This window comes from Peromyscus maniculatus, chromosome 17 (assembly GCF_049852395.1).
Source record: "Peromyscus maniculatus bairdii isolate BWxNUB_F1_BW_parent chromosome 17, HU_Pman_BW_mat_3.1, whole genome shotgun sequence".
Classification (NCBI taxonomy): domain Eukaryota; kingdom Metazoa; phylum Chordata; class Mammalia; order Rodentia; family Cricetidae; genus Peromyscus; species Peromyscus maniculatus.
The window spans coordinates 25,157,632-25,185,294 of NC_134868.1; the positions used below are offsets into that span (position 1 = coordinate 25,157,632).

Below are 27,663 nucleotides of genomic sequence, written 5' to 3' on the forward strand. Positions count from 1 at the left end.
TGTGGGCTGATGAGAGAGCAAGGAGTTTGGAATCAACAGAAATGAAAAGGATAAACAGGAGCAGTATTTTACCTGAGTGATAGGCAGCAAGGGTTTCTGAAAAACTAAGACAGAGAAGTTTGGTGAGAAGCGTGGTAAGTTCAGAGCAGAGGAGACCGGAGGCCATTCCCGGTGTCCACATGAGGCCAGGATGTCAGGAAAGAGAGCCATGGGTTTCCAACAGAGGCGGGCTGGAATCAGTGGGAGGGGGAGAAAATGAAGGATACTCAAACAAAAATAAATACTTGAAAAGAAAGGGAGAAGAGAAGGGAGGAGCAAAATGAAGGGTGAGAAAAGAGGAAGAAAAGAACGCATTTTCCCAGCGGTGCTGGGTAAGGGAAACGGTTCTGCGTAAAGCCTAGACGGGCTTGCAAGTGTGCGTGTGTGCGTGCGTGCGTGCCTGCCTGCCTGCCTGCCTGCCTACGTGCATGCTTCCATGCGGCAGCTTCTTTCTGCTTCTGCTGGGCCCCTCCTCTGCTTCTCTAATGTGCTTAAGAACATGGGAGCCCAGCTGTGCAGGTTCAATGGGTCTTCGTTTTCTCTCTTCCGGCTCTGGGTATAGGACCTAGGTACCTTAAGCATACTTGGGCAAGGGCTCCACCACGGTGGCTCCACCACCCCTGACTCTGGATTCTGCTTTTAGATGAGCCATCCGATAGCTTTGTTTGGGTAGGGCAAGGTATATAACTTCCCTGTACCTCAGTTTCTTTCTTTATGAAGTGGGGATAATAGCACCAGCCCTTTGCACGTTGGGAGTTAAGTTCCGCTACGCTGAGAGAGGACCGGTACACAGGTAGAGCCTCAGTGTTAGCGTTGATGCTGTGGCTGTGCTGACGACGTTAGCGAACAGTAGTAGTGTGGGAAGATGAACTAGAGCGTGTTTCCATTCCTCTTCCATTCAAAGGAGCTTCCACTTGGAAGTATTCGCTGTATTTACCAAATACCAGAGCCATGGAGTGGAGTTATTTTCTTCATTAATATGACCTAGTAGTATAAAGTGAAACAAAATATTGCCATGCAGATCATTCACATTGTTGGGGTTTTTTCTCCTAAAGATTTATTCATTTATTTATTTTTATGCATGAATGTTTTGTCTGCATGTATGTATGGGCACCACCTGCATGCCTAGTGCCCACAGAGCCCAGAAGAAGGCATTGTTTCCCCCTGGAGCTGGAGTTCCAAATAGTTGTGAGCTGCCACGTGGGTGCTGGGCACTGAACCCAGGCCCGCTGCGAGGGCAGCCTGTGCTCTTAACTGCTGCATCTTCTCCCCAGACCCACGCTGTTGTTTTTGAAGACAGGGTTGGGAGAAACTGGTCAACTTTATAAACTCTGCCTTCCTGGCATTTTGAGAAACTTGGGTAGCAGCATCTCCTCTCCTCCATGATTCAAAAATCTACGAGACAAATCCATCTTTGATTCCTCAAGTGAACCGTGGAAATAAGAAAATTTTCTGTAAACTAATTTGTAATAGTCTTAGGGTTTCTTTACAACCCTATTTTCTCATTTCCTTTCTCAGTCTTTCCCTCCTCCTGCTCACACTCTCCCCCTCCCTCCTGCTCACACTCTCCTCCCTCCCTCCTGTTCACACTCTCCCCCTCCCTCCTGCTCACACTCTCCCCCTCTCTCCCTCCTGCTCAGACTCTCCTCCTCCCTCCTGCTCATACTCTCCTCCTCCCTCCTGCTCACACTCTCCCCCTCCCTCCTGCTCACACTCTCCCCCTCCCTCCTGCTCACACTCTCCCCCTCTCTCCCTCCTGCTCACACTCTCCTCCTCCCTCCTGCTCATACTCTCCCCCTCCCTCCTGCTCACACTCTCCTCCCTCCCTCTTGCTCACACTCTCCTCCCCCCTCTCTCCTGCTCACACTCTCCTCCCTCCTCTCTCCTGCTCACACTCTCCCCCTCCCTCCTGCTCACACTCTCCCCCTCTCTCCCTCCTGCTCACACTCTCCCCCTCCCTCCTGCTCACACTCTCCTCCCTCCCTCCTGCTCACACTCTCCTCCCTCCCTCCTGCTCACACTCTCCTCCCCCTCCTGCTCACACTCTCCCCCTCCCTCCTGCTCACACTCTCCCCCTCCCTCCTGCTCACACTCTCCCCCTCCCTCCTTCCTGCTCACACTCTCCCCCTCCCTCCTGCTCACACTCTCCTCCCTCCCTCCTGCTCACACTCTCCCCCTTCCTCCTGCTCACACTCTCCTCCCTCCCTCCTGCTCACACTCTCCTCCCCCCTCTCTCCTGCTCACACTCTCCTCCCCCTCCTGCTCACACTCTCCTCCTCCCTCCTGCTCACACTCTCCCCCTCCCTCCCTCTCACACTCTCCTCCTCTCTCCCTCCTGCTCACACTCTCCCCCTCCCTCCTGCTCACACTCTCCCCTCCCTCCTGCTCACACTCTCCCCCTCCCTCCTGCTCACACTCTCCTCCCTCCCTCCTGCTCACACTCTCCCCCTCCCTCCCTCCTGCTCACACTCTCCCCCTCCCTCCTGCTCACACTCTCCTCCTCCCTCCCTCCTGCTCACACTCTCCTCCTCCCTACCTCCTGCTCACACTCTCCCCCTCCCTCCTGCTCACACTCTCCCCCTCCCTCCTGCTCACACTCTCCTCCCCCTCCTGCTCACACTCTCCTCCTCCCTCCCTCCTGCTCACACTCTCCTCCCCCTCCTGCTCACACTCTCCTCCCCCCTCCCTCCTGCTCACACTCTCCTCCTCTCTCCTGCTCACACTCTCCCCCTCCCTCCTGCTCACACTCTCCTCCCCCTCCTGCTCACACTCTCCTCCCCCTCCTGCTCACACTCTCCTCCCCCCTCCCTCCTGCTCACACTCTCCTCCTCTCTCCTGCTCACACTCTCCCCCCTCCCTCCTGCTCACACTCTCCCCCTCCCTCCTGCTCACACTCTCCTCCCCCCTCCTGTTCACATTCTCCCCCCTCCCTCCTGCTCACACTCTCCCCCTCTCTCTTGCTCACACTCTCCTCCCCCTCCTGCTCACACTCTCCTCCCTCCCTCCTGCTCACACTCTCCTCCCTCCCTCCCTCCTGCTCACACTCTCCCCCTCCCTCCTGCTCACACTCTCCCCCTCCCTCCTGCTCACACTCTCCCCCCTCCCTCCCTCCTGCTCACACTCTCCTCCCTCTTTCCTGCTCACACTCTCCTCCCTCCCTCCTGCTCACACTCTCCTCCTCCCTCCCTCCTGCTCACTCTCTCCTCCCTCCCTCCTGCTCACACTCTCCCCCTCCCTCCTGCTCACACTCTCCTCCTCCTCCTGCTCACACTCTCCCCCTCCCTCCCTCCTGCTCACACTCTCCTCCCCCCTCTCTCCTGCTCACACTCTCCTCCCTCCCTCCTGCTCACACTCTCCCCCTCCCTCCTGCTCACACTCTCCCCCTCCCTCCCTCCTGCTCACACTCTCCTCCCCCTCCTGCTCACACTCTCCTCCCTCCCTCCTGCTCACACTCTCCTCCCCCCTCCCTCCTGCTCACACTCTCCTCCTCCCTCCTGCTCACACTCTCCTCCCCCTCCTGCTCACACTCTCCCCCTCTCCTGCTCACACTCTCCCCCTCCCTCCTGCTTACACTCTCCTCCCCCCTCTCTCCTGCTCACACTCTCCTCCCCCTCCTGCTCACACTCTCCCCCTCTCCTGCTCACACTCTCCCCCTCCCTCCTGCTCACACTCTCCTCCCCCCTCCCTCCTGCTCACACTCTCCTCCCCCTCCTGCTCACACTCTCCCCCTCTCCTGCTCACACTCTCCCCCTCCCTCCTGCTTACACTCTCCTCCCTCCCTCCTGCTCACACTCTCCCCTTTCTCCTGCTCACACTCTCCCCCTCCCTCCTGCTCACACTCTCCCCCTCCCTCCCTCCTGCTCACACTCTCCTCCCTCCCTCCCTCCTGCTCACACTCTCCCCCCCTCCCTCCTGCTCACACTCTCCCCCTCCCTCCTGCTCACACTCTCCCCCTTCCTCCCTCCTACTCACACTCTCCCCCCTCATACTCTCCTCCCTCCTTCCCTCCCTCCCTCCCTCTCACAATTTTCACTCTTCTCTCCCTTCCTCTTTGCTCAACCCTCCATCATTGAGACATCCTCGAAAGCAGACAGAATTTATACTGTTTTTGTGCATGCTTTGTAGAAATAATAGTCCAAATTTTTATTTAGAAAATTCCTGACTGCCAAAATAAGTAACATGTTTAGGTAAATAAGAAAAATCATAAAACAGAGTCTGCGTTGTAGAAGGGCCTAAAAAGTTTTAGGAAATCCTTGCCAAATGATATTTATCCAGTGTGAGTGCCTGACACTAATTTTGCATTCATTCGGTCGGTTTGTCCAATTTTCTTAAGAAATACATATTTTAATTATAAGAATCAAAATAAGCATTAATTTATTTCTGAATTGTTATTTACATTTCTATCTCCTGTACCAAAAAAAATGCATTCCACAAAGAGACTCCAGTTCAGTTTTATGGGGATGAGGATGCTCTCTGGGGAGCACAGGTCTAACAGTTCTTGCTGTATAGTAGCCCTTGCTGGAATGTCCTCACTCCTGCCTGCTCCACAGCCTCGTCCAAGCAGCAGAGGAACAGATGGGATGCCCACTGGTTCCATTCCATGAAAATCTTACACACTCAATGACTAAAAATGCCACCCATCTTCATAAAATCATCTTGCCATGAATAGCAAAAAAATAAATGTTAGTTCGAAGTTTAAACTGGCTGTCCACCTCACACATTATTTTATGTGTTTAGATTTGATGCCATCCATGCCGACATAATTACTTTAGAGTTCAGAATCAAAATAAAAATTCTAAGTTTAAAAAAAAAAAAAAAAACTTTTAAAATCTAAATACAAATAGAAAGTGGATGGAGACCTTTGTTCTGTTCATCTTTATATCCTCAGTTCAAAGCAGAGGTGTAAAGCATTAAACTCAATGTATGGATGAATAAGAAATGAAGTGTTCTTCTTTTGGAGAATAAGGTTAGATATAGAAAAGTATTGAGCTTTCTTATCAGCTGGGAAAAGACAGAAAACTGAAGATGAACAGCAGTGATCTCAGAGAGTTCAGCCTGTGAATGCATCTTGTCTCATGTTCACCGAGTTCAGCTGTCTGCTTCCTGGCTCTTATTTACAGCTTATCCCAATATTATTGTTCACTTAAATATGTTTCTGAACATTTACTAGCAGTATAAATCTAGGGTTTTTAACTAAATAGATCCTAAAGGAAACCATTGCCAGCTACCTCTTTTGCTATTGGGAAAATGACCTTCAGATATCCGGATTCAATGAGAGTGTAGAATTAATAACCAGAGCATTGGGTAAAGCTAATAAAAGAGAAAAAAATGAATTATTTCCATGAGAAAGTTTATAGGTTTGAAGGCAACAGAGTTTCTCTCTATCTTCATCAGCAGTGTGTCCATTAATTAGCCCTTCAATTCCACTTCAATTAAATTAACTCTAATTAATAAGTTCATTACAAAGATTGACGCACCTTGCTCACAGCCAGTGTGTTAAATGCTGATAAACAACTTCACCCTAATGAAAAATTGATTCCATTGAATAAAAGGGGGGACCTCAAAAAGACACCCCTGTTCTGTTGCTCTGAAGTTAATCAAATCATCTAGGGCTTTTAATCAAAAATTTAATTCGAAGGATATAGAAAAACATAGTATGCAGAGAAGAAAAAAAAAAAAAAACAGACACGCTCTCTCCCGGCTAATGCCCTGAGTGGTGTTTGTAAGAAATGTTACAGTTCTTATACAGCCTTACTACACTGTCAAGAGTAGAGAAGGTTGTAGATAAGGATGGTCCCCAAGAAATATCATTTGGGGACGAGTGTGGGAATAGGAGTATGTGGCGATATAAATGCTCACTACTTTTCATTTTTAAAGACATAAGGCAACCATCTCCTTTCTATTTGTTAGAAACGATTTGGGAATGAAAACTCCAACTGGAACAGTAGTTTTGCAGTCTGAGAATAAAAATCCACAGTTAACTTTATACATAAAGAAGAAAAACTCAAATGTCCCTCACAGTTCCCTCTCCCTCTCTTTTCCTCTCTTTCTCAGTGGTTAAATAAAGCTCTTAAGAAAGCTTTATATAAAAAAAAAATTACTTCAGACATCTGAATTCTTTTTAAAGGCTTAATCCAGTGTTATACAATTTGAAGGCATTTAGTCATTGTGCGCCTTTCAAAAATTCCAGCAGATGAAAATCTTTGTTTTCCAAATGACAGAGTCGATGTGTGTATATATATATATATATTATTAAACTGGTTTTCTATTATGTGAGCTAAGCAATTTGTAGCTGTCAAGAGTACAAATTTACTAAATAGGAAAAACAACATTTCCCCTTATTTAACCAGCATGCCTGCATGTGTGAGCAAGCTAATGTACTTTCTATAATAGAGATGCCTTAAAGTTTCTGAATATTTAAAAAAAATTTAAGCCACGGCTTTAGCAATCAGCCCTTTTTATTTCTCAGTGACTGTATATAATGCAATTTCGTTAAATACTTGACATGCTTAGCTACTCAAATATCTCATCATTTGAATGTGCATGTTTTTTCTTGGCTACCAAGGGGTAGTATTATATATTTATATATAACTATTCTATATACATAGTATTTGGTGTATAAAATATCTTTATATATAAAGAAATTTTCCCAAACAATTGTGGTGTGTGTTTTATGCACCAACATAGCCACATCTAAAGTTAAAGAAGATGAAAGAATGTAAAATTCTGCCATTCACAGCGGCTACTCATCGATGCTGAAATTCATGTACAGTACTTGTGGTTTACGGTGACTTGGCTTTTTTCACTTAGACAAATGTGAGACGTGGCCCTTCATAATCCTCCCTCTCACCCCCAACCTGTTCTTTTTGTCTCTTGCCTGGATTCCTCTTTCTTGCAATACAGAGATATGTTCGGTGGACTGCGGCTCGCACGGTGTTTGCATGGGGGGCGCCTGCCGCTGTGAGGAAGGCTGGACCGGCCCAGCGTGTAATCAGAGAGCTTGTCACCCTCGCTGTGCGGAACACGGGACCTGCAAGGACGGCAAGTGTGAATGCAGCCAGGGCTGGCACGGCGAGCACTGCACCATCGGTAGGCCAGCCAGACTTCTAGTTACTTATCCACGACATGTTCATGTTCTGTGCCGGGACCAAACCCATCCACCCCATAGACGAGCGATCTACCGCTCAGCTCCACCCCTAACCCGCCACGTGCTTTCTCTGTCCTCCATTGACTGCCAAAGAGATCACACTCTTGGCTGTTTTTTAACTCAAAAGAAGCTCACCTCTTCCAATTAATTTTTTTTTTTTAATTTTCTTACAGATAAAGAGGAGTTTTGTTTTTAATTACGGTCTACATTTTACAGTGTTTAATTCATTTCTTGCTAGAGAAACTCACCTGAATGTGAGGCAGAAGACTTAGAATGTGTTGCCTAGTATATTGGTCACACACAAAAAAAAAGAAAAAAAAATGGATGCACAGAAAAAAATTTTCAGTTTTTTGTTTCTAAGCCATACATTTTGGTCAGCTGAGATGTGCATATGCCCAGCAACTGCATAGTACTCACCCAACCACCATGGCGTTACTTCATCATAAGTACTGGCCGCTAGTGTTCTGTATTGATATTGCACCTCCTAATAGCAACCATACTTTCTACTTGACATATTTTTTAAATTTTCTCAAATGCATGGGCTTGCTCATCTCCAGAATCATCTTTTTTCAGTCTTTTGGTCCGGAGAGTTTCTACCAAGGAGGTTTGATTTTTTTTTTTTCTTTGCCTTTACGCTGTGATTTCACTAGGAGTAAAATAGAATATGCCCAAATGTAGCTGTTCTTTATGGGCCTGGCACGTCTTCAAACATGATGATAGTCACCAATCCCTGTAGGCTGAATAAAATACCAACCAGATCGGTCAGACCAAAAATGGTTTTTGTAAAAGAAAAAAAAAAAGTGGTAAAAAGAGGGCTATACCTCACCAACATTTAACGTGGATTCAAAAATGTCTAGAACAAATAAAATGCTGCCTTTTCAATATGTGCAATATTCCCTTACCATTCGAGTTACAGAATTGAAATGTGCAGCTAGTAGAGGGCAGTGAAAAGGTAAAGGAAGTCATAAATCCCTACCTCGCTTCATAAATAGTGTCCATCATTGACTATGATTGACAGGCTGGCCAAAATTTCAGAAGGTAAGGCACCACATTTTCTGAAATACTCTGTGGTCATAGGGTAAAATTTGTTGAAACTGTTTGGGAGCATGTCAATAATTTAAACAGTGTATTCTTCCAATGTGTCTGTATGATGTACTTCTCTTTTTTTGCTTACAGGAATTGGGTAGCAGGAAAATTCATCATGGGAACATTGAAATCACACGTGTGTTATAAGAGTGTCACAATTCTACAGTCATGTGCAAATACCTACCACCACCCCACCCCAACACAAAATTAAGAGTCAATCTCTTCTTTTTTTTTTCTTTTTTAAGTTAACACAATTCTGTCTTAAGTGACTTTATCTAAGGTTCTTTGCAATGTCGTTGGCATCCTCGTGTTTGGTGATCTCCCTTGTCATCCATTTCAAGGGTCCCACCACGCCCCCTTATTTGGTTGGTCATCTGTGAAGACTCTAGGACCCAGAAGTGGTTAGATTCATGCCTGTGGTGTGGTGCTCAGAACGAGGGAGAGAGGCATCCCAGTTTGGATTCACGCGGAGGGTGGAGCGTTAGGCTTTCTCCAGGTCAAGGTGCATCATTATGTGTTTGTGCAGAATTCCTGCCAAGGGACGCACATCGGAGACTCACAGTCAAAGAGTTTCCGCTCGAGGAAGCTACCTTCTGTCTGCCATGCACCTCAGAATCTCAGAACAGCAAGTATTCAGGGCTCTGTGTGGGCACAGGACATGGAGCAATGTAGGGAGCATTCACATTTTCAGACGTCATACAGACCCAGACCCACCACTTCCTAAAGGTTCCGTCTGCATCATCATCTGTGTATTACCCTCAGGGTGACTTACTGATGGTGATGTCCCTACTGAAATCATCCACAAACGTACACATTCACAAGCTATCGCTGAGTGATAAAAAGTCTGCCCAGCATACACAAGGCCCTGGGTTCAATTCTCAGCACCACCAAAAAGACAGGCGTAGCGACCCTTCCAAATCCTCCTTGGCTCTTTCGTGCTGTTAGGCCAGTTCTAGTCTTGTCACATAAAGATGCAGTTGACCCTCTTCTGTCTGCTTACTACTGCTATCTCTGTGTGTGCCACAAGGAAGCCCAAGGGCCATTTGTGAGCCGCGGGCAAAGCAACCAGAAAGCCATGGAGTGCTTTCTCATTTGGGACAGTTGCTAGTCTATGCAGTTCCTCTCAATTCCAACATCTATCCGGCTAAAAGAAACTGCCCTCTGATGAGAGACTATTCATAAATCAGTGAGATCTTCTTTTCCTTTCTCCATATCATGTGTCATTTCAGAGAATACAGACAGAGAGGTTTATGGAAAGAGAGGTGGCCGAGAAACTAAATAGATACAAACACAAGTTCTCAATAGGAAACAAAAGAATATTCGTTAGTCATCTTACCGTCTTCATAAACTCAGTTCATGTTTTCATAAAACCATGGGCATGTTGATAGTAAAATAGTTAGGAATTCAGCGTACTCACTGGACACTCGCTCTTACCTCCGAGGGTTCCGACTTCTGATATCTTTATTAGCGTACTCATATTTTCCTCTTGTTACAAATCGCAAGTCCAGTAAATTAGGTGTGTTCATCCACAGGACTTGCGCCAAGTCCTTTCTTGGGTTCCACTTTGACTGGTGATGCATGCAGACGGAAAATAAAGGGATGGGAGACTGACTTTCTGCAACATTGTGATTAAAAGAGACATCTTTCTCTGCCTCCATGGAAGGCATGAGGCTTGTTGAGCCCTTTTATGAATAGAGAAACAAAGGAAGTTTTAATCAAAGAGCCACCTCATATAGGCAGCAGGACTTGTCATTCACATGATTGGACAGTAATAGCACAGAGCACTAATGTAGCTGTGAGGTTGTAATAGCATCCTTTTAGGCTGTGGCTCATCCGCTGTTAAAAGGATCATCCTGTCCACGTGCCTGCATTTGTTTTCATGAGATAGAAAGCATAGATACTGTAGAGGATATTGTAGAGGAAGCCTGAAGCAAGTCAAAAATCTGTGAAACGTACTGAAATATCTTACAAATAATAAGTGGCACAATTTGAGTATCATGTGGCTGTCACTATATTTAAGAAGGCTAAACAATTCTGCACTGTGAGAGTTGGGGCAAGTCGAGTTTAGAACCAGTATCTGATAGTTCAAATCTGTGAACTGTTAGATACTAGTGAGTTATGACCAAATGGAGTGAGTTCCTATCACACGTTTAACTGGATTTAGGACCTATAAACATGTGAAGGCACCTCGGTTGGCTCGGTTCAATCTTTCCACAAAAGAAGGTATGTGGTTGACTTGTGCCTCGACTTTATGGGCCATTGAAACAACGCAAATACTGCATCAGCATTTACTAGATGTTATTTATAAGCAGAATACAAGACCAAATGAATGTCCCAGGCAGTGAGAAGTCCTAATTACCTCGTTTTGAGTATGCATTCATCTATAACTTCCATGAGGGCCTTTCTTTTTAGCTTTTATTGAAAAGATTTGTCCCTGTACTATCTATCCATTTCTGTCTATCTGAGTGCATTGGAGCCTAGAGATGAGGTGGAGACCTGAAGAGGCCATAAGGGTGCTGAATAACATTTGATTGTTCTCTCTCAGGGAGAGTTGTCACAAAGGACTAGAAAGCTCTCTGAAAGCTCTGGAGGGAGATGTCTTCTCAAGCTGATCAATATTTTCCATTTATCCGGGGAACCAAAAAGTTAAAAAAAAAAAAAATGGGCTTATATTAGTAACAGTGAAGAGCCATGGGCTGGAAAACATACTTAAATCTTAGCATAAGCTCCCTCTGAAATATTTGAATCTCCATTCCAGGAAACCTTAACTATCCCAAAATTCTGTAGGTGTGGGGGATTTGAGGTTTTTGTCTCCTCTTTTGTGGTAAAGCTTTGGGTTCATTTTAGAAGGGGGCTGGTGTTTTACTTCTTTCCATCCCATCTGTTATCCCACAGGATTAAGTCTCTTGGATCCTTGCCCTATCTGAAGGACCCTCGGGGTCCTTTGCAGTTCTAGAATGTTTTAACCATTGGTGGTCTCTGCTGACATAAGCACAGAGTTCCCTTGCTGCCTCAGTTTCTTTTGGTCTTTCCATTTTGCCATAGAAAGGAATCATCTCCACTTTCTAAGAGGTCCTGAGGTCCACTTTGTGGATCTCACCTGCCCGCATCATTTTTCACTTGTCAATTCATTTCTTTGCCGATTAAGCATCACTGAGCAGCTTCTCTGTGATACGTATTAAGTACTGTTCTGTTTAGAAGGCTGTTTAACTTTTTTTTTTTTTTTTTTTTTTTTTGGTTTTTTCGAGACAGGGTTTCTCTGTGTAGCTTTGCGCCTTTCCTAGAACTCACTTGGTAGCCCAGGCTGGCCTTGAACTCACAGAGATCCGCCTGGCTCTGCCTCCCGAGTGCTGGGATTAAAGGCGTGCGCCACCACCGCCCGGCTTAACTTTTTTTTAATACACAAGCTTTGAATTTTTCAAAGATAGGTCTTTAAGTCATTTCTGTGATTCAGCGTGACTTGTGTCTTAACTGTTCTTAGCATCATTTGGAGTCTTTCAGATGTAAAGTGATTATAATAGTTGATATTTATGTGAAATTTTAAAGTACAGTGTTCTGATTTCCAAGAGCCTGAGGACTTGTGTCCTTGCTGAACCATTAAGTGACGTTGAGCGGTTCCTTTACACTCTGTACATGTTTTCTCTTATGCAGATTGTGAATACATCAAAGGATGGTTTGAATTAAATGAAATGCTATCTTATGAATTATAGCACTTATTCGAGTGCCTATAAAAGAGAGTTCTGCAGTTTTGAGTTTTAATTTTCTTAATAAGTATGCATGAGACAAACTGCAACCTGGACCATGGTTTAGGTGTTGACATTTAAAAAAACAAAACAAAACAAATGTGAAACCAGTAAGGTGTGGTACAGGCCTGTAATCCCAGTACTCAGGAGGCTGATACACAAACATCACAAGTTCAAGCCCATCCCAGATACATAGCAGGAGAATGTCTAAAAAAAAATTTTTTTTAAAAAAACAGAAATAAAAACAAAAACTGCCAAAGACATTTACTTAAAGAGTTCATAGAATCCCTATCTTGTTATAAGAAAGAACCTTATGTCCAGTGGATATTGTTTAACAAGAGCCTGTGTATCGGGTGGGGTTAAAGAGTTGTTTTTGAAAATCATGCTATAAAAGAAAGGTAGGGTATAGCATGGTATTTTTCTCCTGGTAATGTCTCAACTGCAGGGCTGTTTATTGAGCAACATTGATTTTTCATGTACTTTGAGGCAATTCAAATGGAAATTTGACCTAGGGGAAATACTAATCCCTTAAAGCTACAAAAGACTGGCTATTTGTTTTTATTCTAATTCCTTAGTATGTTGGGAAACAAGATCATTAATGATCACTAAGATGTACTGGTTGTTTGCTCAGACAAAACTCAGACGTACTGTACTGCACACACTTCCGTTTAACAGCATGGTTGCTCCTGGCTTTGGGACGCTCAAGACTAGAAATAGAAAATGAAAAGGAACAGCCAGGGAGTTACCTACTGAGCAGTATGGGACAGAGAGGAATCGAAACCGGTGCCAGTGTGGCCAGAGTAGGTTGCTGTCCCGATTCTTATCTCAGACAATAGGGTCAGAGCAATGGTTTTTTTTGTTTTGTTTTGTTTTTTTAGTCAAATGAAAAGACTAAGTGACAGTTTGAAAATAAGAACTCATTAGTGCTTTGTTTACATTACAAATTTAGTAGTTTTGGAACTCCATTTTTTTTTTTGTAATGTTGCCCCAACTTTGGAATTAATAGAGTAAGACTGCATGGAATTTTTAAAGTATTCTTTTGTTCAAATGCTATTTGTATCATCCTGTCGCACCCCCAAAACAAATGGGTTGAGTTACTACCACACGGCTGTGGATCCCCGCCAAGGAAGCCGTTTCCTGTTGGTCAAGGAAGTAGCGGATGGGAGAAGGGTCGTGCCAGGCTGCCTGAGTCTTAGACCAAGCCAGCTTTACTGTAAAGCTCTTGTGGCTTAAGTTCAGGGTCTCTCACTCCTACTGACCTCTATAAGATCCCAAAAAGGGGCCATGACATCATGCAGCTGTGTGTTGCTATGATGTTTACAAATTACTCACGTTCGTTCTCTCTCTCTCTCTCTCTCTCTCTCTCTCTCTCTCTCTCTCTCTCTCTCTTTCTCTCTCTCTCTCTCTCTCTCTCTCTCTCTCTCCCTCTCTCTCCCCTGTATTTCCCTGTGCACAGCAGCACTAGAATACCTGTGGACCCTCTGACAACTCCACTAAGGAAAAAAATGAGCTAGGAAGGAGATACAGCGAGTTTAGATGGAATGAGATGTATTTATAGGGTAGGAAATTATTTCTGTCTGTGGTTGTTACTGAAAAATATTCTAAATATTTTCTAAATATTGAGATTCGAAAATATTCTAAATATGCCATCCACTGACGTACCTAGAGCCGTATACTGTCGGGGTCAGAGAGTGTATGAAGATACGTCATGCCCTGAGGAGCCTGTGGCAGACAGAAATAAATGTTGGAGGAAAAATAAGACTTGGCATACATGCAAATAGAATTCTTATCATCTCACATATGTAAATCCCTTCAAGTAATTTTCCCCAATTAAGAATATATTGGATAGCCTGGTGTGGTGGCGCACGCCTTTAATCCCAGCCTTCGGAAGGCAGAGGCAGGTAGATTTCTGAGAGTTCAAGGCCAGCCTGGTCTGTACAGTAACCGGCAGGGATACGCAGAGAAACCTTGTCTTTAAAAAACAAAGAGGAAAAAAAACGACATGTTGGGTAATAGCACTTATATAATTTTGTGCCTGTTGTAATGTTTTTATATAAGTGATTCTCTTTTGAGAATTTTATCATGAAATTTGTCTTTAATAATGAGTCCGTCAATGGTGAGGTCACATGTGCTGGGAAGTCCAGTATGTCCCTCAATCATATGAGCCCATTCGAACAGGGTTTCCTGTTTATATGACGTGACATGCTGACATCAGCAAAGATAACCAAAAAAATGTAAGAACACTCTTCAAGGAAGACCTAAAGCAGGTTCACAAGTGCATCAATTTACAGTATGTCAGACCAACTTATCACACAATAAAAAGTCCCAGAGTCTGTACATAGTGCTAAAAATGTACAAGATACTATCAGGAGCAAATTTTGGAGCCAAATGAAACTTTTCTAATCGATAATCTAATCAATAATGAAAACCATGCTATACTTCACATTGAGTGAAGATGAAATTATCTTTCTCAACTGTATAGAAATATTACAAAATCATTGTCATGTTAAGGAGGCAAAGTGAGTGTTATCCCATAACAATAGAGAAAATGGCTGTTAGCGACATGGCAGGCATTCAGTAAACATTACGTTCCCTTTCTGGCCTTTGTGCTATTCATCATCTTAAATTTTTTCAACTTTGTGGTGATGTTTCTTGTTCCAAATAACTCTTGGCTTGGATACAGCACTTCATCTACCTTGATGTTGTCTTTTTTAAAGAGGGTCACCTCCCGAGTTATAAAAGTTTCAACCCCCTCCCCCTCAAAAAAAAACCTATGTCTACCCTGCCCCCCCCCCCCCCCCCCCCCGCTGTATCGTGTGCTATCTGTGGCATGATGGGAAGGTACAGAGGTCTCCTGTGCCTCTGTTTCCCCAGCCATAAAGTGGAAAAGAAAATACCTCTGTCCTGGAGTTGCTGAGAGGATTGTGTGGATTAAAACCACAGTGGGCACTGTCCTGGGGAAGAGTGAGCACCACATGGAGTCTCATTAGCATCACCACTGTTGCTGGAGCCTCTGGGCTGATGTTAATGGCAAAGTGGCTGAGGCTAATGCTTCCTCCCAGCACCATCCCCTCATCTCTGCCCATTCCTCTGAGAAGCAGGCATACCTCCTGGATACAAGAACTAATCCCTTCCCTTCCCAGCACCCTGAAAGTAAAGCCAATGCTGGCTCAGTGATCTGCCCTCCCTGGTGCAGGATGGCTCATCATGGAGCGTTAGGTACGGAGTTCTTTGGAAGGAAATTCTCCTAAGCCCTCTGGGCAGTCAGACAACTGAAAACACTTCCATGAAGTGTACGGCCTGAGAGCTTGGTGAGGAGTGTCCTACTCTTCAGTCTCAGTCACACTAAGTCGATAAAAAGGATGATGTGAGGAGGGGATACTGGTTCCCCGGGGAAGGGAGGCAAGCCCCCTTCTGAGCGCACAGGGCGTCATCCGTTTTCTGGAAACCAGTCTGGTTTTTCTGATGACTGATTTCTTCTGTTGAGATAGCCTGAGTGTTCATTTGGGGCCTCTCCAATATTCTCTTTCTCATTTGAGTCCTAACTTACTCAGAGAATGTTAAATACACAACTGGAACCTCCATAGTACCTTCAGAATTGATATTTGCTCGAATGAAAATATTTCACTTTCTTCCACACGTGAAAACCTGCTTTCTCTGGGCTCTCTAAGAGATGGATGCCCTCTTGGATTAGGATGGCAGCGCTGTCTTTACTCCATCTCAGTTCTCTAAAAGGTGCATCGGAGATGTTTGTTTTTAACCACTCCACCTGTTTCTCATCTGAGGAGAAGGGGAGGGATGCTGGGTGGCTGGGTTGTCTATGCAATCGGAGCTGTCTATTTTGGTGTGGTTTATTTGGCCTTCGAATGGTTCTTCTCCCTCCCATGTGAATTCTTCCTTGGTATGAGTTTGGTTTTTGGTTTGTTTTTTGGTTTGGTTTTTACAGTACTGATTTCATCACCAAAGGATATGAAGGTGTGGTTTCAAGGCGGCGATTGCCGGGTTGCAAACAGTGGCAGAGCGGAGTTTCCTGCCGGTGTCTTTCACTTAATGGTCTATAACCTGACGACTGAGAAAGTAGTCGGCTAACAGCTGATTTCGTGGTTCTGGTGAAACTTGCTTCAGCTGGACTCTGTGTTTCTGTCGTGGTTCAGGCTCCAATGCTGCATGTCAAAGCCTTTGAGTCACTGGATTTCTGCTTTTATAATCCACACCTGTAAAACAACAGCGTTGTAATCCATCTGCAGCCTTCTATGAAGTTTTTGTGATATGTGTTACCACTTCCTATGTGTGATGTACGTATGATGATGTAAGGTCTACGTAAAGTAGCAAATCATTACATGACATCTCTTATCATTGGAATCCTCAAAAAGGCTTAGATTAGAATTTCCGTTTGCCTTGGCACACGGCTTGCTGTAGAGTTGGCAAAAGCATCCTCCAATGGGCTGTCTTGACAGGTGTTCTGCGTTCAGGAGGAGAGCTTTTTCTTTGGGTACCCATTTCCTTTCCCCTAAGGATGGGGTGCAATGTGAACATAGTCAGCCATGGCTGTTGGGGTCCCCGTGTCTTCAGCCCAGGCTCCAGGCTCGCTGTTTTCTGTCCCACCGTTGATGCTGTGATGTCTAAGGAGGTAGCGCTGTCATGGGCATGAGAACATCCATCAAAAGGTAGCAGTGTGGCCGAGAGGTGTATTGCTTCATGTAGTGCCTTCCTGTCGGGTGTATTACTTAGGGAACTGTTAACGTGTCCCTTGCTTTAGGAAAAGAACAATGTTTAGAATATCTAAAAGTCAGTTGTGAACGTCAGTGATTGTCTTGTGAGTGATCATGTCTGGTATTAACATGCATTTCCCATGTGGGTGATTTACACATTGCCTGTAAGGATGAAACCTTTGGGATCTTTCAAAGAAATCTTTCTCACCTACTTTCCTAGCCCTGGAATGATAAACAAATTCTATCTTGTGCTGAGAAGTTGTGTTCAGATTCCTCTGAAGTCTACCTCCTCTGTTAGAACTCCTCTGTTAGAATCTTAAATTGGTGCCTATGTTAAGCCTTTCCTACCCAACTTACTGGAAGGCATCCTGACTTTAGAAACATGAGCTTTCAGATAAATTAGAGGGTTAAAGCCCCTGAGATTATTCTGGGAGCAGTACAGAAGAAAATGCCAGTGATTCATGTTGCTTTATGATCACTTCGATTTTATGAAATATGCCTCATTTCTTAGATCTGAAAACTTTATTCCTTCTTTTCTTACTGTCATATATTTATTTCCCACCAGAAACTTCATGGCTTCCTAGCTAGTTTTAGATAGGACTCGAATAACTCACTGTGTGGGTGTACTATGTATTGGAGGAAACAACTTATAAACCATAATCACCAAGGATTTGAGGGTGGGTGCTGCCAGAGTTTGAACTCAAGATTTAACACATGCCATGCAGCTTCTGTACCTGCTCTGTCCCAAGCTGTATTCCCAGCCCTCAAGAAATTGTTTTATCTGGAAGTGGTGGCGCACATCTTTGATCCCAACACTTAGGAGGCAGAGGCAGGTGGATACCTGAGTTCGAAGACAGCCAGTGCTTCACAGAGAAACCCTGTCTAAAATTGAAATTTTTGTTAAAAAATTGTTTTAATCCATTAACTTAAATCAACATGTTATATACCTGGCTTCTTAAATACAAATATATCCATGTCTAAGATTTCCATTTTTCCTTAAATCACATTCTCATCTTAAGTCAATTTTTTTTTTGTGATGTGTTTTTTGAAAGATGTTATCTGATGGAGGGGAGAAGAGAGCTTCCATCCCACCCCTGCAGACTTATTAATTCAAGACTATAATAGAAATAAGATGCCAAGAGGCAGATTAACAGGAAAATTCAGTTCTGTAATAGAAACAAACTAACAGTAGATTTAACAGGAAAATAAGATATAAATTTCTTGCTGTTCAAGTGCATGGTAGTCACACATAGGACGAAAAGTCAAGGGTCAGTTCAAGTATAAACAGCATCAGAAAGACATTGGGACTTAGAGATGTGGGAGAAAGTGACAACGTGACAGGTTTGGGGCCTGGAGGCGCCCAAGGGGTGCAGGCCATAGGAATGGGGGGAGGGGGGGATACATAGAAGAAATGCAGATACAGTGTCTGCGATAAATCTTCCTAAAATGGCGGTTGTGATGGAGCCTCTCTGGGCAGGTGTCAGGCCTGTGGTCTCTTTTTCCTGAAAATAAACTTAGTTTAAGAAGATGTGTGTGGCATCCGGGACGTGCCACTACTCCAGAAGAAAGTTACCATAGGTAGATCAAGCAACTTCAGAGGCATTCCCTTCCTCCCTCCATAAGGGAAGACAGGTAAAAGGGAGGTCCTAGAGATCTTGTTCACCCTCAGTTCAAAGCACGCAACACACAAAGCATCTTACTTTGGGATAACATTTCTTGAGTCCTGACTCTGAATCATATGAGTCATATGAGTTTTGTATCATATTGTCTTATTAAAAACTTACCATTTGGTCCTGTGCTAACACACTGGAATATCTTTTCCAGTTTGGAGCACCTCGTTGATATGTATCTTTCCAGGATCATTTAAGATCTTAATTGCCACCAAACTTAGCATCTGGGCAGTTTTAAAACTCAATTGGCTGGACATACGATTGAACAAGAAATAAAAATGAAAATATTCTCTTCAGTTTTTGCCAAGCTCATCAGAAGCCTTTTTGTTGAAAAGTTGAGATCTCTGGCATTTGGGAATAAAACCAGATGCAAAATTGTTTTCAGCTAATTCAGGGTATGAGCCAGGAAGGGAAAGGCTATAAATTTGCTACATCTTCCCAAAACCCTACCCAGGTAAAGTGCCAGGCAGCTGAGGGGGTACTAATAGGAATTTTAAGTGGTTTTTCTTATACACTGAGATTGACACTATCCTAAGAAAGTCAATAAAAAATGAGGTTGGGGATCTGGGAAGATTGGTCATTGAGTAAAGTGCTTGTTTCGAAAGCATGAGGTCCTGGGTTCAAATCCCCAGGACCCATGTAAAAAACTCAGCGTGGTTAATGCTCCTCTAATCCCAGCACCAGGAAGCAGAGACAGAAGGATGCCTGGGTTTTGCTGGCCAGACACTCTAGCCAGTCAGTGTCCACAAGGTTTAGTGGGATCCCTTACCTCATAGATAGATAGATGATAGATAGATAGATAGATAGATAGATAGATAGATAGATAGATAGATAGATAGATAGATAGATGATAGATAGATAGATAGATGATAGATATATATATAGATAGATAGATAGATGATAGATAGATAGATAGATAGATAGATAGATAGATAGATAGATAGATAGATAGATAGATAGATGATAGATAGAGAGATCACATGCACACTCACTAAATAGATCGATCACATGCACACTCACCATACACACACAACACAAGAGTAAATTTTGATTCACTTTATTGTAAAGGTGAAAGAATTAAGCCCACAATTACAAACATCTGCTTACTCCCTGTTGAGACGTGTTCTTTCAATGGCAGAATTTCTCTTCATCATTTCGTGAATCCGTTGACAGCAGCCTCTTATCGTAAAAAAGGTTTCCTTCTTACCTGCCTGTTTTTGTCGTCTGCTTTTTACTTTTCATCTATATAAATGTTTTAAGTTTATCAGTTTTTTGAGAGTATCATGTTTTAATAGTATTCAACCCCACTTCCCTAACCACCCAGATTTGTGTCCATTCTCTTAACTCATCAAGACCGATTTGTGCTCCCCAAATATTCTTCGACGTGTGCTCTTCTGCTGGAGTGTGGTCAGCTTACCAGGGCCTTCACCCTTGGAGTAGACTGTCCCTCTCTCTCCCAGCAGTCAGCAGTTGCCTATAGCTCCGGGGTGAGACTTCGTGCTCAGCTCCCACCTCCATGCTGCGGTTTGGTCTGGCTTAAGCTCGCCCTGGCCTTGTGCATGCTGTCACAAGCATTGTGACCCAGTGTGCGTCCTGCTGTGTCCAGAAGACGGTTCCTTTGCCGTCATCCACCATGTCTGACTCTTAAGCTCTTTCTGTCCCCTTTGCCACAATGATCTCTGAGCCTTGGGAAGAGGGAGGAAGGCATATACAATCCCATTTATGACTGAGCATTCCACAGCCTCCTCTTCTCTGCAGGTCGGCCAGTTGTGGGTCTCTGCCTTGCACTATCTACTGCAAATTGAAGTATGCATGGGACATTTGTTCCTTTGGACAGGTCATGGGGACCAGTTTCACAAGACACATTTGTCTAGACTGATAGTTTGTACAAGAGCAGCGCCCCCCCCCCACCCTTGCGTATCTACTGTGTTCACAGATAATGGTGCTACTGAAGCCAATTTTTTTCCTATGGTTCTTCATGAGAGGGTCGGTGACCCTCTCCTGTTTGAGTGCCTCTTTAATGAAACTGGAAAACAAGTGTCTGAAATATGGCTATCATTTCTGGGATTTAACGGGCATGTGCCTTGGGTAAATTAAGGAGCAAAGGAGGTCCTTAAATATGAATACATTGCCAGATGCTTTTCCATTAAACTCTGTTGGTTGAATGAAATTAGTAAATAATTATGTTGGTGGGGAACCTACTATCTCCAAATGTGATATAATGTCTTCCTTTAACAACCGAGCTTAATTTTTTCCTATACACCAAATTAGTTTTTTAGGGCAATCTACATTGCAAATTGACCGATTTGCATTAAAACTATGCCTACTTGTTCTGATTTGTCAACACCTCTTTTTTTAAAAAAAAAAAAGTCTTTAACATTAAACATGGGTGGGTAAAGCCATCTGCTTACGGAGCTCGCCTGCAGCTCCATCAGTTAGCACATGAGACAGGTTACAGCTGTTTAATTGTTATGGTGCCGAATGATTCCCTTTCTATCCAAAATTAATATTTATATATGCGTGCATAGAAAGCATGTGGTTAAACATAAGTGATCTAATTGTGAATTAATGACAGCAGGTACTCATTCATTAGTCCCCGCATGAACAATGAGGTATAAAAGAGTGCATCTCACATTCAGTCCAGCTCTTGACTTGTAAGATGAGTGCCCAGTAGTGGTTAAATCATGCACCAGCCACTCCCTATACATTGGTACCCGGGAAGGAAAATAGCATCATATGTAAAAAGAAAACAATCTATGTGGTAATTTCATCTACTTTACCTCTTTCCGGGACCTCCAATCTGATGTCCTTTGAGTTGTGACCCAAGTCACACGGTGGAAGTCTAGATATGCAAGTTCTCATACACGTGTCCCCCACACAGCTGAAAAGCTTGTCTTGGCTGAGGGTGGACTTCCTTTATTCCAGAATGGTGAGACACAAATTTAAATTTATAGCAGTCTGCTATAAAAGTTAACAATGTATATTCCATCTGCTCAGTACATTTCACAGTGAAAATAGCATGAAAAATTCCCAGCAAACTCACAGTCTATGGAGAGAGCCACACATGTAAAGGAGGGAACTTAAAGACTATGGTTTCCATAGAGTTCCTGCAGAAGTAAAGTAGACTTCTAAGTAGCTTATTTGGACACTTATGTGAACACTCAAACTCATTTGCAAAATGTTAATTAACCTGCCTGAAATGAAATTGCTGGTGAAGTAGTAATGGGATTTTATCCAAAATGCTAAATCACAAATTAATATCTTATAGCTAAGACAACAGAAGTATTTGAATGGCAAGGGAGAAGAAAACTTTTCTTCACACACACACACACACACACACACACACACACCAATGAAATTGTCACACACACACACACACACACAACAATGGAATTGTGACACACACACACACCAATGGAATTGTCACACACACACACACACACCAATGGAATTGTCACACACACACACACACCAATGGAATTGTCACACACACACACACACACACCAATGGAATTGTCACACACACACACACACACACACACACACCAATGGAATTGTCACACACACACATACACACACAAAACAATGGAATTGTGACCCCCCCCCCACCTCAGTGCAGGAACTCATTCATATAAAGAACGTTCCTACCAAAGGAATATATATTGAGCTGGAGTATGAGGGGCCCGTCCTGGCATTCATAAACCAGAGCACATGTAATACAGTATGTAAAACAAATCACTAGTAGCCCTGAGTTCATTTGCTTAACATCAAACTTTCCCCTTTTTTCTGGTTTCTTAAAATAAGTTCTCTCATGAGTGTGGGTTTTTCAAATATAAACTATGAATGAGATGAATTAATAATGCCTAGAATCTGTTGAGTATATACCATGGGCTGAGAAATAATGCAAAGTGTTCTTCCTAGACTCACTATATTATTTGTAAAGCTGTTAAGGTGGGCATTCCTTCAGGAAAGCACAGTTCAGAGACCTTCATCTGTGGACCTTTTCTGTGAGTTCGTACCACGAGCGAACAAGATAACCATATTCCAAATCCATAAGCCATTCCCGAGCTTGTGGCTGAAGTACTAGCCTAGACTACCTGAACTGAAATCATTTTCAGTTGTTCATGCATGTTTGGGTTTTTTGTAGAATTATTTCTTTTCCTGAAATAAGCTAATAACTATTTGTCATAAAAATCTGAATTGCCATAGAAACAGATGAAGGGATGGTGATGGTGGTTGGCTCCATAAGAAAATGCCATGTTTTTATGAATTATTTTTCAGAAAAGTTTAAAAGATTTTTAAGAAGATTTAAACTCTATCTCTTAACAGTATTTAAAGTTTGTCAAATAAAAATAACAATCGCAAAAAGAAAAATAGTTTAAAGAACATTAATTTATATTGGAAAGGATTTAAAGAAGTTAGAAACTACTTATTGGAAAGCATATGTATCTTCTTGCAAAATCTAAGTTTATATCCAATGTTTATGTCACCTGAAATTATTAGTCTGAATATTTTATATAGAGATTGGCCACTGAACAGTTTCCTTGTATAAAAGTGATAGATTAGATCTGTCACTAGTATCCACTCATGGATAGTGAGGAGGCATAAAAAGTTCCTGTGTGTGTGCCCGTGTGTATTTGCTCATCTCAGATACAGGCAAATGGCCTCCTTGTTGAGTCGTCTTTTAAGGGGGTTATGCGTTTATTCCACATTTTCATGAATAAGTTATAGTTTATCTTGGATGAGTGAAGAGGACAGTGTGGTTTTTTTAATCAGTGTTATCCTAGATAAAAAGAAAACTGACATAAGAAAGACCCACTGTTTATTTACTTACCTAATTAATAATTACAAATTTTTCTTTTTAATTTTTTTAATATTACTTATTGATTCAGTGAGGCTGGATTTCATGTCACCTAGGATGGCCTCAAACTCTGTAAGTGACAGAATATGACTTTGAACCCCACCCCACCCCACCCCCGGCGGGAGATGACTTCTGTCTCCACCTGAGTGCTGGGGTGCGGGCACTCACCGTCATGACCGGTAATACTGGGGATTGAACCCTGGACGTCATGCATCTGAGGAAGCACTCTAGCAGCTGAGCTACATCTCCAGCCCCAATTTTTTCTTAAGTATTGGATTTCCCAAATAGACAAAGACTAGTGAAGTAATGATTCTGGGTAACACACGATCTATTCTGAGCAGATCAGTAGATCATTACTGTACTTTCCTCTGTTCGGCGTTTCAACATCTCCAGTATCTAATTATTGGCATAAAGATTTATAGTGCGCATGCATATGACATGGTAAGCGTGGACTCGACCACTGAACAAGCTCCCCAGCCATCTGTACTGTATTTTTGAGAGTGTCCTGTGAATTGAACCCAGGGTGTAATGAACCTTGTACATCCTTCCCATGTGCTCTATACTGAGCTACACCCTCAGCCCCTGTATGTTTTTATAAACATTAGCAGTGCTCTCTGGACAGTTTCAGCCCCATATCAGAATACTAAAATATACCTGTCCTTTCCCGCTTGAATCCACACAACCCTAAGGTGTGTTTTCCCCATGTCATTCAGTAAACTCAAGGACCGAAGGAGGCATGTGTTGATAACATGTTTCTGTATTGGGTCCAGTGGAAGGAATCCTGCCATATGCAAAAGACGGTGAGAAAGCTCGAAGCGGTGTGTGCCAGACCATAGGCTTCTCTTTGGACAAGTTCTGCATATGCCGGCATTGGTGCATCTGCGCTGGCGTTCTGAGAGTCCCTCTGTTACCACCAGCGTAAATACGCAGTCCTCAGTCAGGCACGTGATTCTAAACTACCAAATGCTGTCCCATGTGAGGTCCTGGAGCTCAGTGGTGCCTTTCCAGTCGAGCTGACCTCACAAAACGCCGCTGATCTCAAAGCCCCTTTTCTCAGTCATCCAAATCCTTCTAGTCCAGTGTAGATCCGGAAGCGTCTCATTTCACTCTTCGGGAATGCCTTGTTTTTAAGTAACATTCCAAACCCAAGCCTGGGCTTTTACCTGGGTAGGTAATGTAAGAAGTGGTAAATTCATCCAGAAAATTCATGCATCAAATTTCCAAACTTAAAAAAAAAAAAAAAACCCACAGATGGGGGAGGAATGAATACAATATCCAAACTTCCCAAGATATTCGAAGCAGGTCTTCCTAAGAGTGCCAGTTTTAGAGAGTGAGTGGTCTCTAAGAAAGCACACTGACGCACATAGACATACAAGCTATTTTTCTTTATATGACACCATCTCACACTTACTAGATGTTGAAATTCAAATTCATTGGCTTTCCTAGACGGGGTAGAATATTTTAAATTCTTTCCCATAATCTTAGAATAAGAATTCTGTTATTTTTTTAAAGCATATTTTAATGGACCTAAGTAAACTCTTTAAGAATATAAAATTGTTTTATGGTGTTTAAAATTATGTCGGTATCATAATCCTTTATGGTGCGGTAATCAGTAATAAAACAGTGCACTGAGTACCAATTAAGGAACATCAACTCAATGGGTATGCAGCCTGCATGCTGATTTAAACGGTTGCTGATTGGAATAAATGGATTTAATATGTACTTATTTGCAGACCGTAGCTTCTCTGTCACCCTAGTAGGGCTGGTACATGAATAATCTAAGAATGATACTTACTTACAACTTTAATGAGATACTAATGTGAATCATTTTTTAAAATCCATGTTACAGAAATTATGAAGCACACAATGCTAAATACAAACTCTGTCCTCCACTCCAAGGACTTTGCAGTTCTAGCCACAGTGAAGGAAGGCGTCCTTGTTTTATCATGCACTCAGCTGACCGAATTGTCCTCTTCCGAAGAGAGGGCCCTAAGATTTGACGGTTGTAATTAAAGAGAGAAATATTTCCAGAATTCTTGATCCTCTATTATTTGCTTATGTCTAACTTAAACCTGAGAGTCAATTCAGCAGTCCCATGAAAATACTGTGCTGTTTAATAGGGTTCAGCCAGGCACACACATGTGTGTTCCTAACCACACACATCGGCAGCTACGCACACACAGACACTTTTCTGTCCACACCCCCCTCCACACACACACACACACCATGAGCTACCAAATACACATGTTTCCAACATGGCTGCCTTTGTTCCTTCTCCGTGTTTACGAGAACTGGTGTGATGGTGACAGGAAAGCAAATTTGGAATTGATATCATTCCAAGTAGACTTTCAGACATCCACATTTCCCCCCCCCAAAGAAGGCATGTGCACTCCTCTGACCTCATTTTGAAGTGAACAGCTTTCTTTGGATGTGTGGCTAAGCAGGTCCTCCTGGTGCAGCGTTTATAGGTCAACTGAACTGCCTCTGTTCTGGCTTGCTTTTGCCTCTTGTTTTCATCCCTTTTATTGCGTGTGCATTTTTGCCTGCTTGCCTACTGGTTTCCCAGACTGCATGTCACAGCAGTTCTTATCAGAGGGCTGTAAGGTCCTCTCACGTACACCAGGATGTCGACGGTTTAATAGTTCAAGTTAGCTTGCATTCAGTCTAGCTTCCTTTCATCCGCAATGCTCAACTAATGATTTCCTCTTTGTCAGATGTTTTCATTCAAGCACATCCCTTGACCAATCCCAGAGCAGATGATGCATATTCTCTGCCTCGCACAGGTCCACCGTTCCGGGTCCTCTGAGCCGTAAATGTCACTCACTTAGGAAAAACGTGGGCTGTTCAGTTACCTGACTGGGGTTTTGCCTTTGCTGGTTGCCAGCGATTTGATCCTAGACAAGTCATTCCGGTCCTGTGCTTCGGTCTCTTTGTCCCTAAAGTGGGAAAGATAACAGTGCTACCTCTTAACCCCAAGGAGGGTGAAAATGCATCAGCTAATGTATTGTAAATGCTTAGTATAGTTTCCACCTAGAATTAACAGTCAGTAAACGGCAGTTACTGTGAACACTGCTGCGTGTGAGCAGGTGGATTAGGGTGAGAGCGAGACACATGAGTAACAGAGCAGGGAAAGATTTGTAGAGGGGGTAATGTCCGCTTTTTCTTCTTTCCCAACGGATAGCTTCTTCATAGAAGATACCAAAGCCTTCATAAGAAGTGTATTTAACCACTTCCTATAACACATGTTAAAGCCATATGGACCAGGCAACAAGAATACATTGATTACCCCAATTCTAGTGGGGAATATGTCTACATTAAGTCATATATCTGCATCTATAAAATTCATTGAAGCTGTATATTTTCATGACACTCCTTAGCTGAACTGGCAAAGTGATGCTGTACCTTCCTACTCAGCATGTTAGGACTTAATTGTAACCTGTGAACAGGTACCCTTCAAAGGGTCTTAGAGCCCAGGCTCACTACTAAACGGGGAGATAAGAGAACGTTATTCTTGAGGTTTACCTCTGTGTGTCTCTCTCCCGACACAATGAGAAGGCTTAAAAGGAGAAAGAATTCTCCTTTAAAAGAACACCAAAAGAACTGCGTGCAAAGGATGCTGGGGCAGCCCTTTGCTTTGTTGATATTGAAAGCTTGTTGACATGGTTACATGATTAGAAGAGTTTGATGAGCCACATCTTTCACGCCCAAGGATTCCCAGGCTTTGCCCACCAGCAAGTAGACTAGGGGACCTCTACTTCATAGACTTGAGACCTGCACAGTAGTTCCATTTCCTGTGTCCTAGGGGTGACCGTGCATCTGGATATATGTTGAGAGAGAGACAGGTAAACCAAGAATTTGGCACAGCCTTTCAAAGACGTCTGCATCCTGACATTTAAAGTAGACCTTCTGTGACAGTTAGCGTTCACTGGCAACTTGGCTGGACTTTGAGTCACTGGGAGATTGAGGGACACCTCTGCATAGGACTGTGGGGAATTTCCAGGGAGGACTAAGAGCGGGGAGGGATGTCTGCCCTGAATGGCACCAACATGGACTGGGAACTTGAATGGATTTTTTTTTTTTTAAAGGAAAAGGTAGCTGAGTGTCCATATTCCCCTTTCTCTGCTTCCTGGTCATCCATGATGTAAACAGCTCTGCTCCTCCACACCCTCCCTTCCTTGTTGGACTAACTCCTCTAAAAGACAGCTAAAATGAACCATCCAGTCCTTTCAGTTGTTTCTGACCGGCATTTTTGTCATAGCAACGTAAAGCTAACTCATACACCCACTTCCCATGACTCCCAAGAGCCATGGAGACGGCATCTAAAAGAAGGTGGTGCTTTGGTACAGATACATGTTTGGTTTAAAAAAAAAAAAAAAAAGCTTGCCCTGTACTTCTGATTCCCCTT

General features: G+C 43.3%; 1 protein-coding gene across 15 annotated transcripts in view; it reads left to right on the forward strand.

The window, feature by feature from the left end:
* Tenm3 (teneurin transmembrane protein 3) overlaps nucleotides 1–27,663 on the forward strand; it is a 1,310,468-nt gene that overhangs the window by 1,197,792 nt on the left and 85,013 nt on the right. For all 15 annotated transcript variants that reach the window (XM_076553327.1, XM_076553324.1, XM_076553329.1 and 12 more), the window contains one exon: nucleotides 6,943–7,128. In XM_076553327.1, coding sequence (XP_076409442.1) covers nucleotides 6,943–7,128 — 186 coding nt within the window. The remainder of the gene's footprint in view (nucleotides 1–6,942; nucleotides 7,129–27,663) is intronic.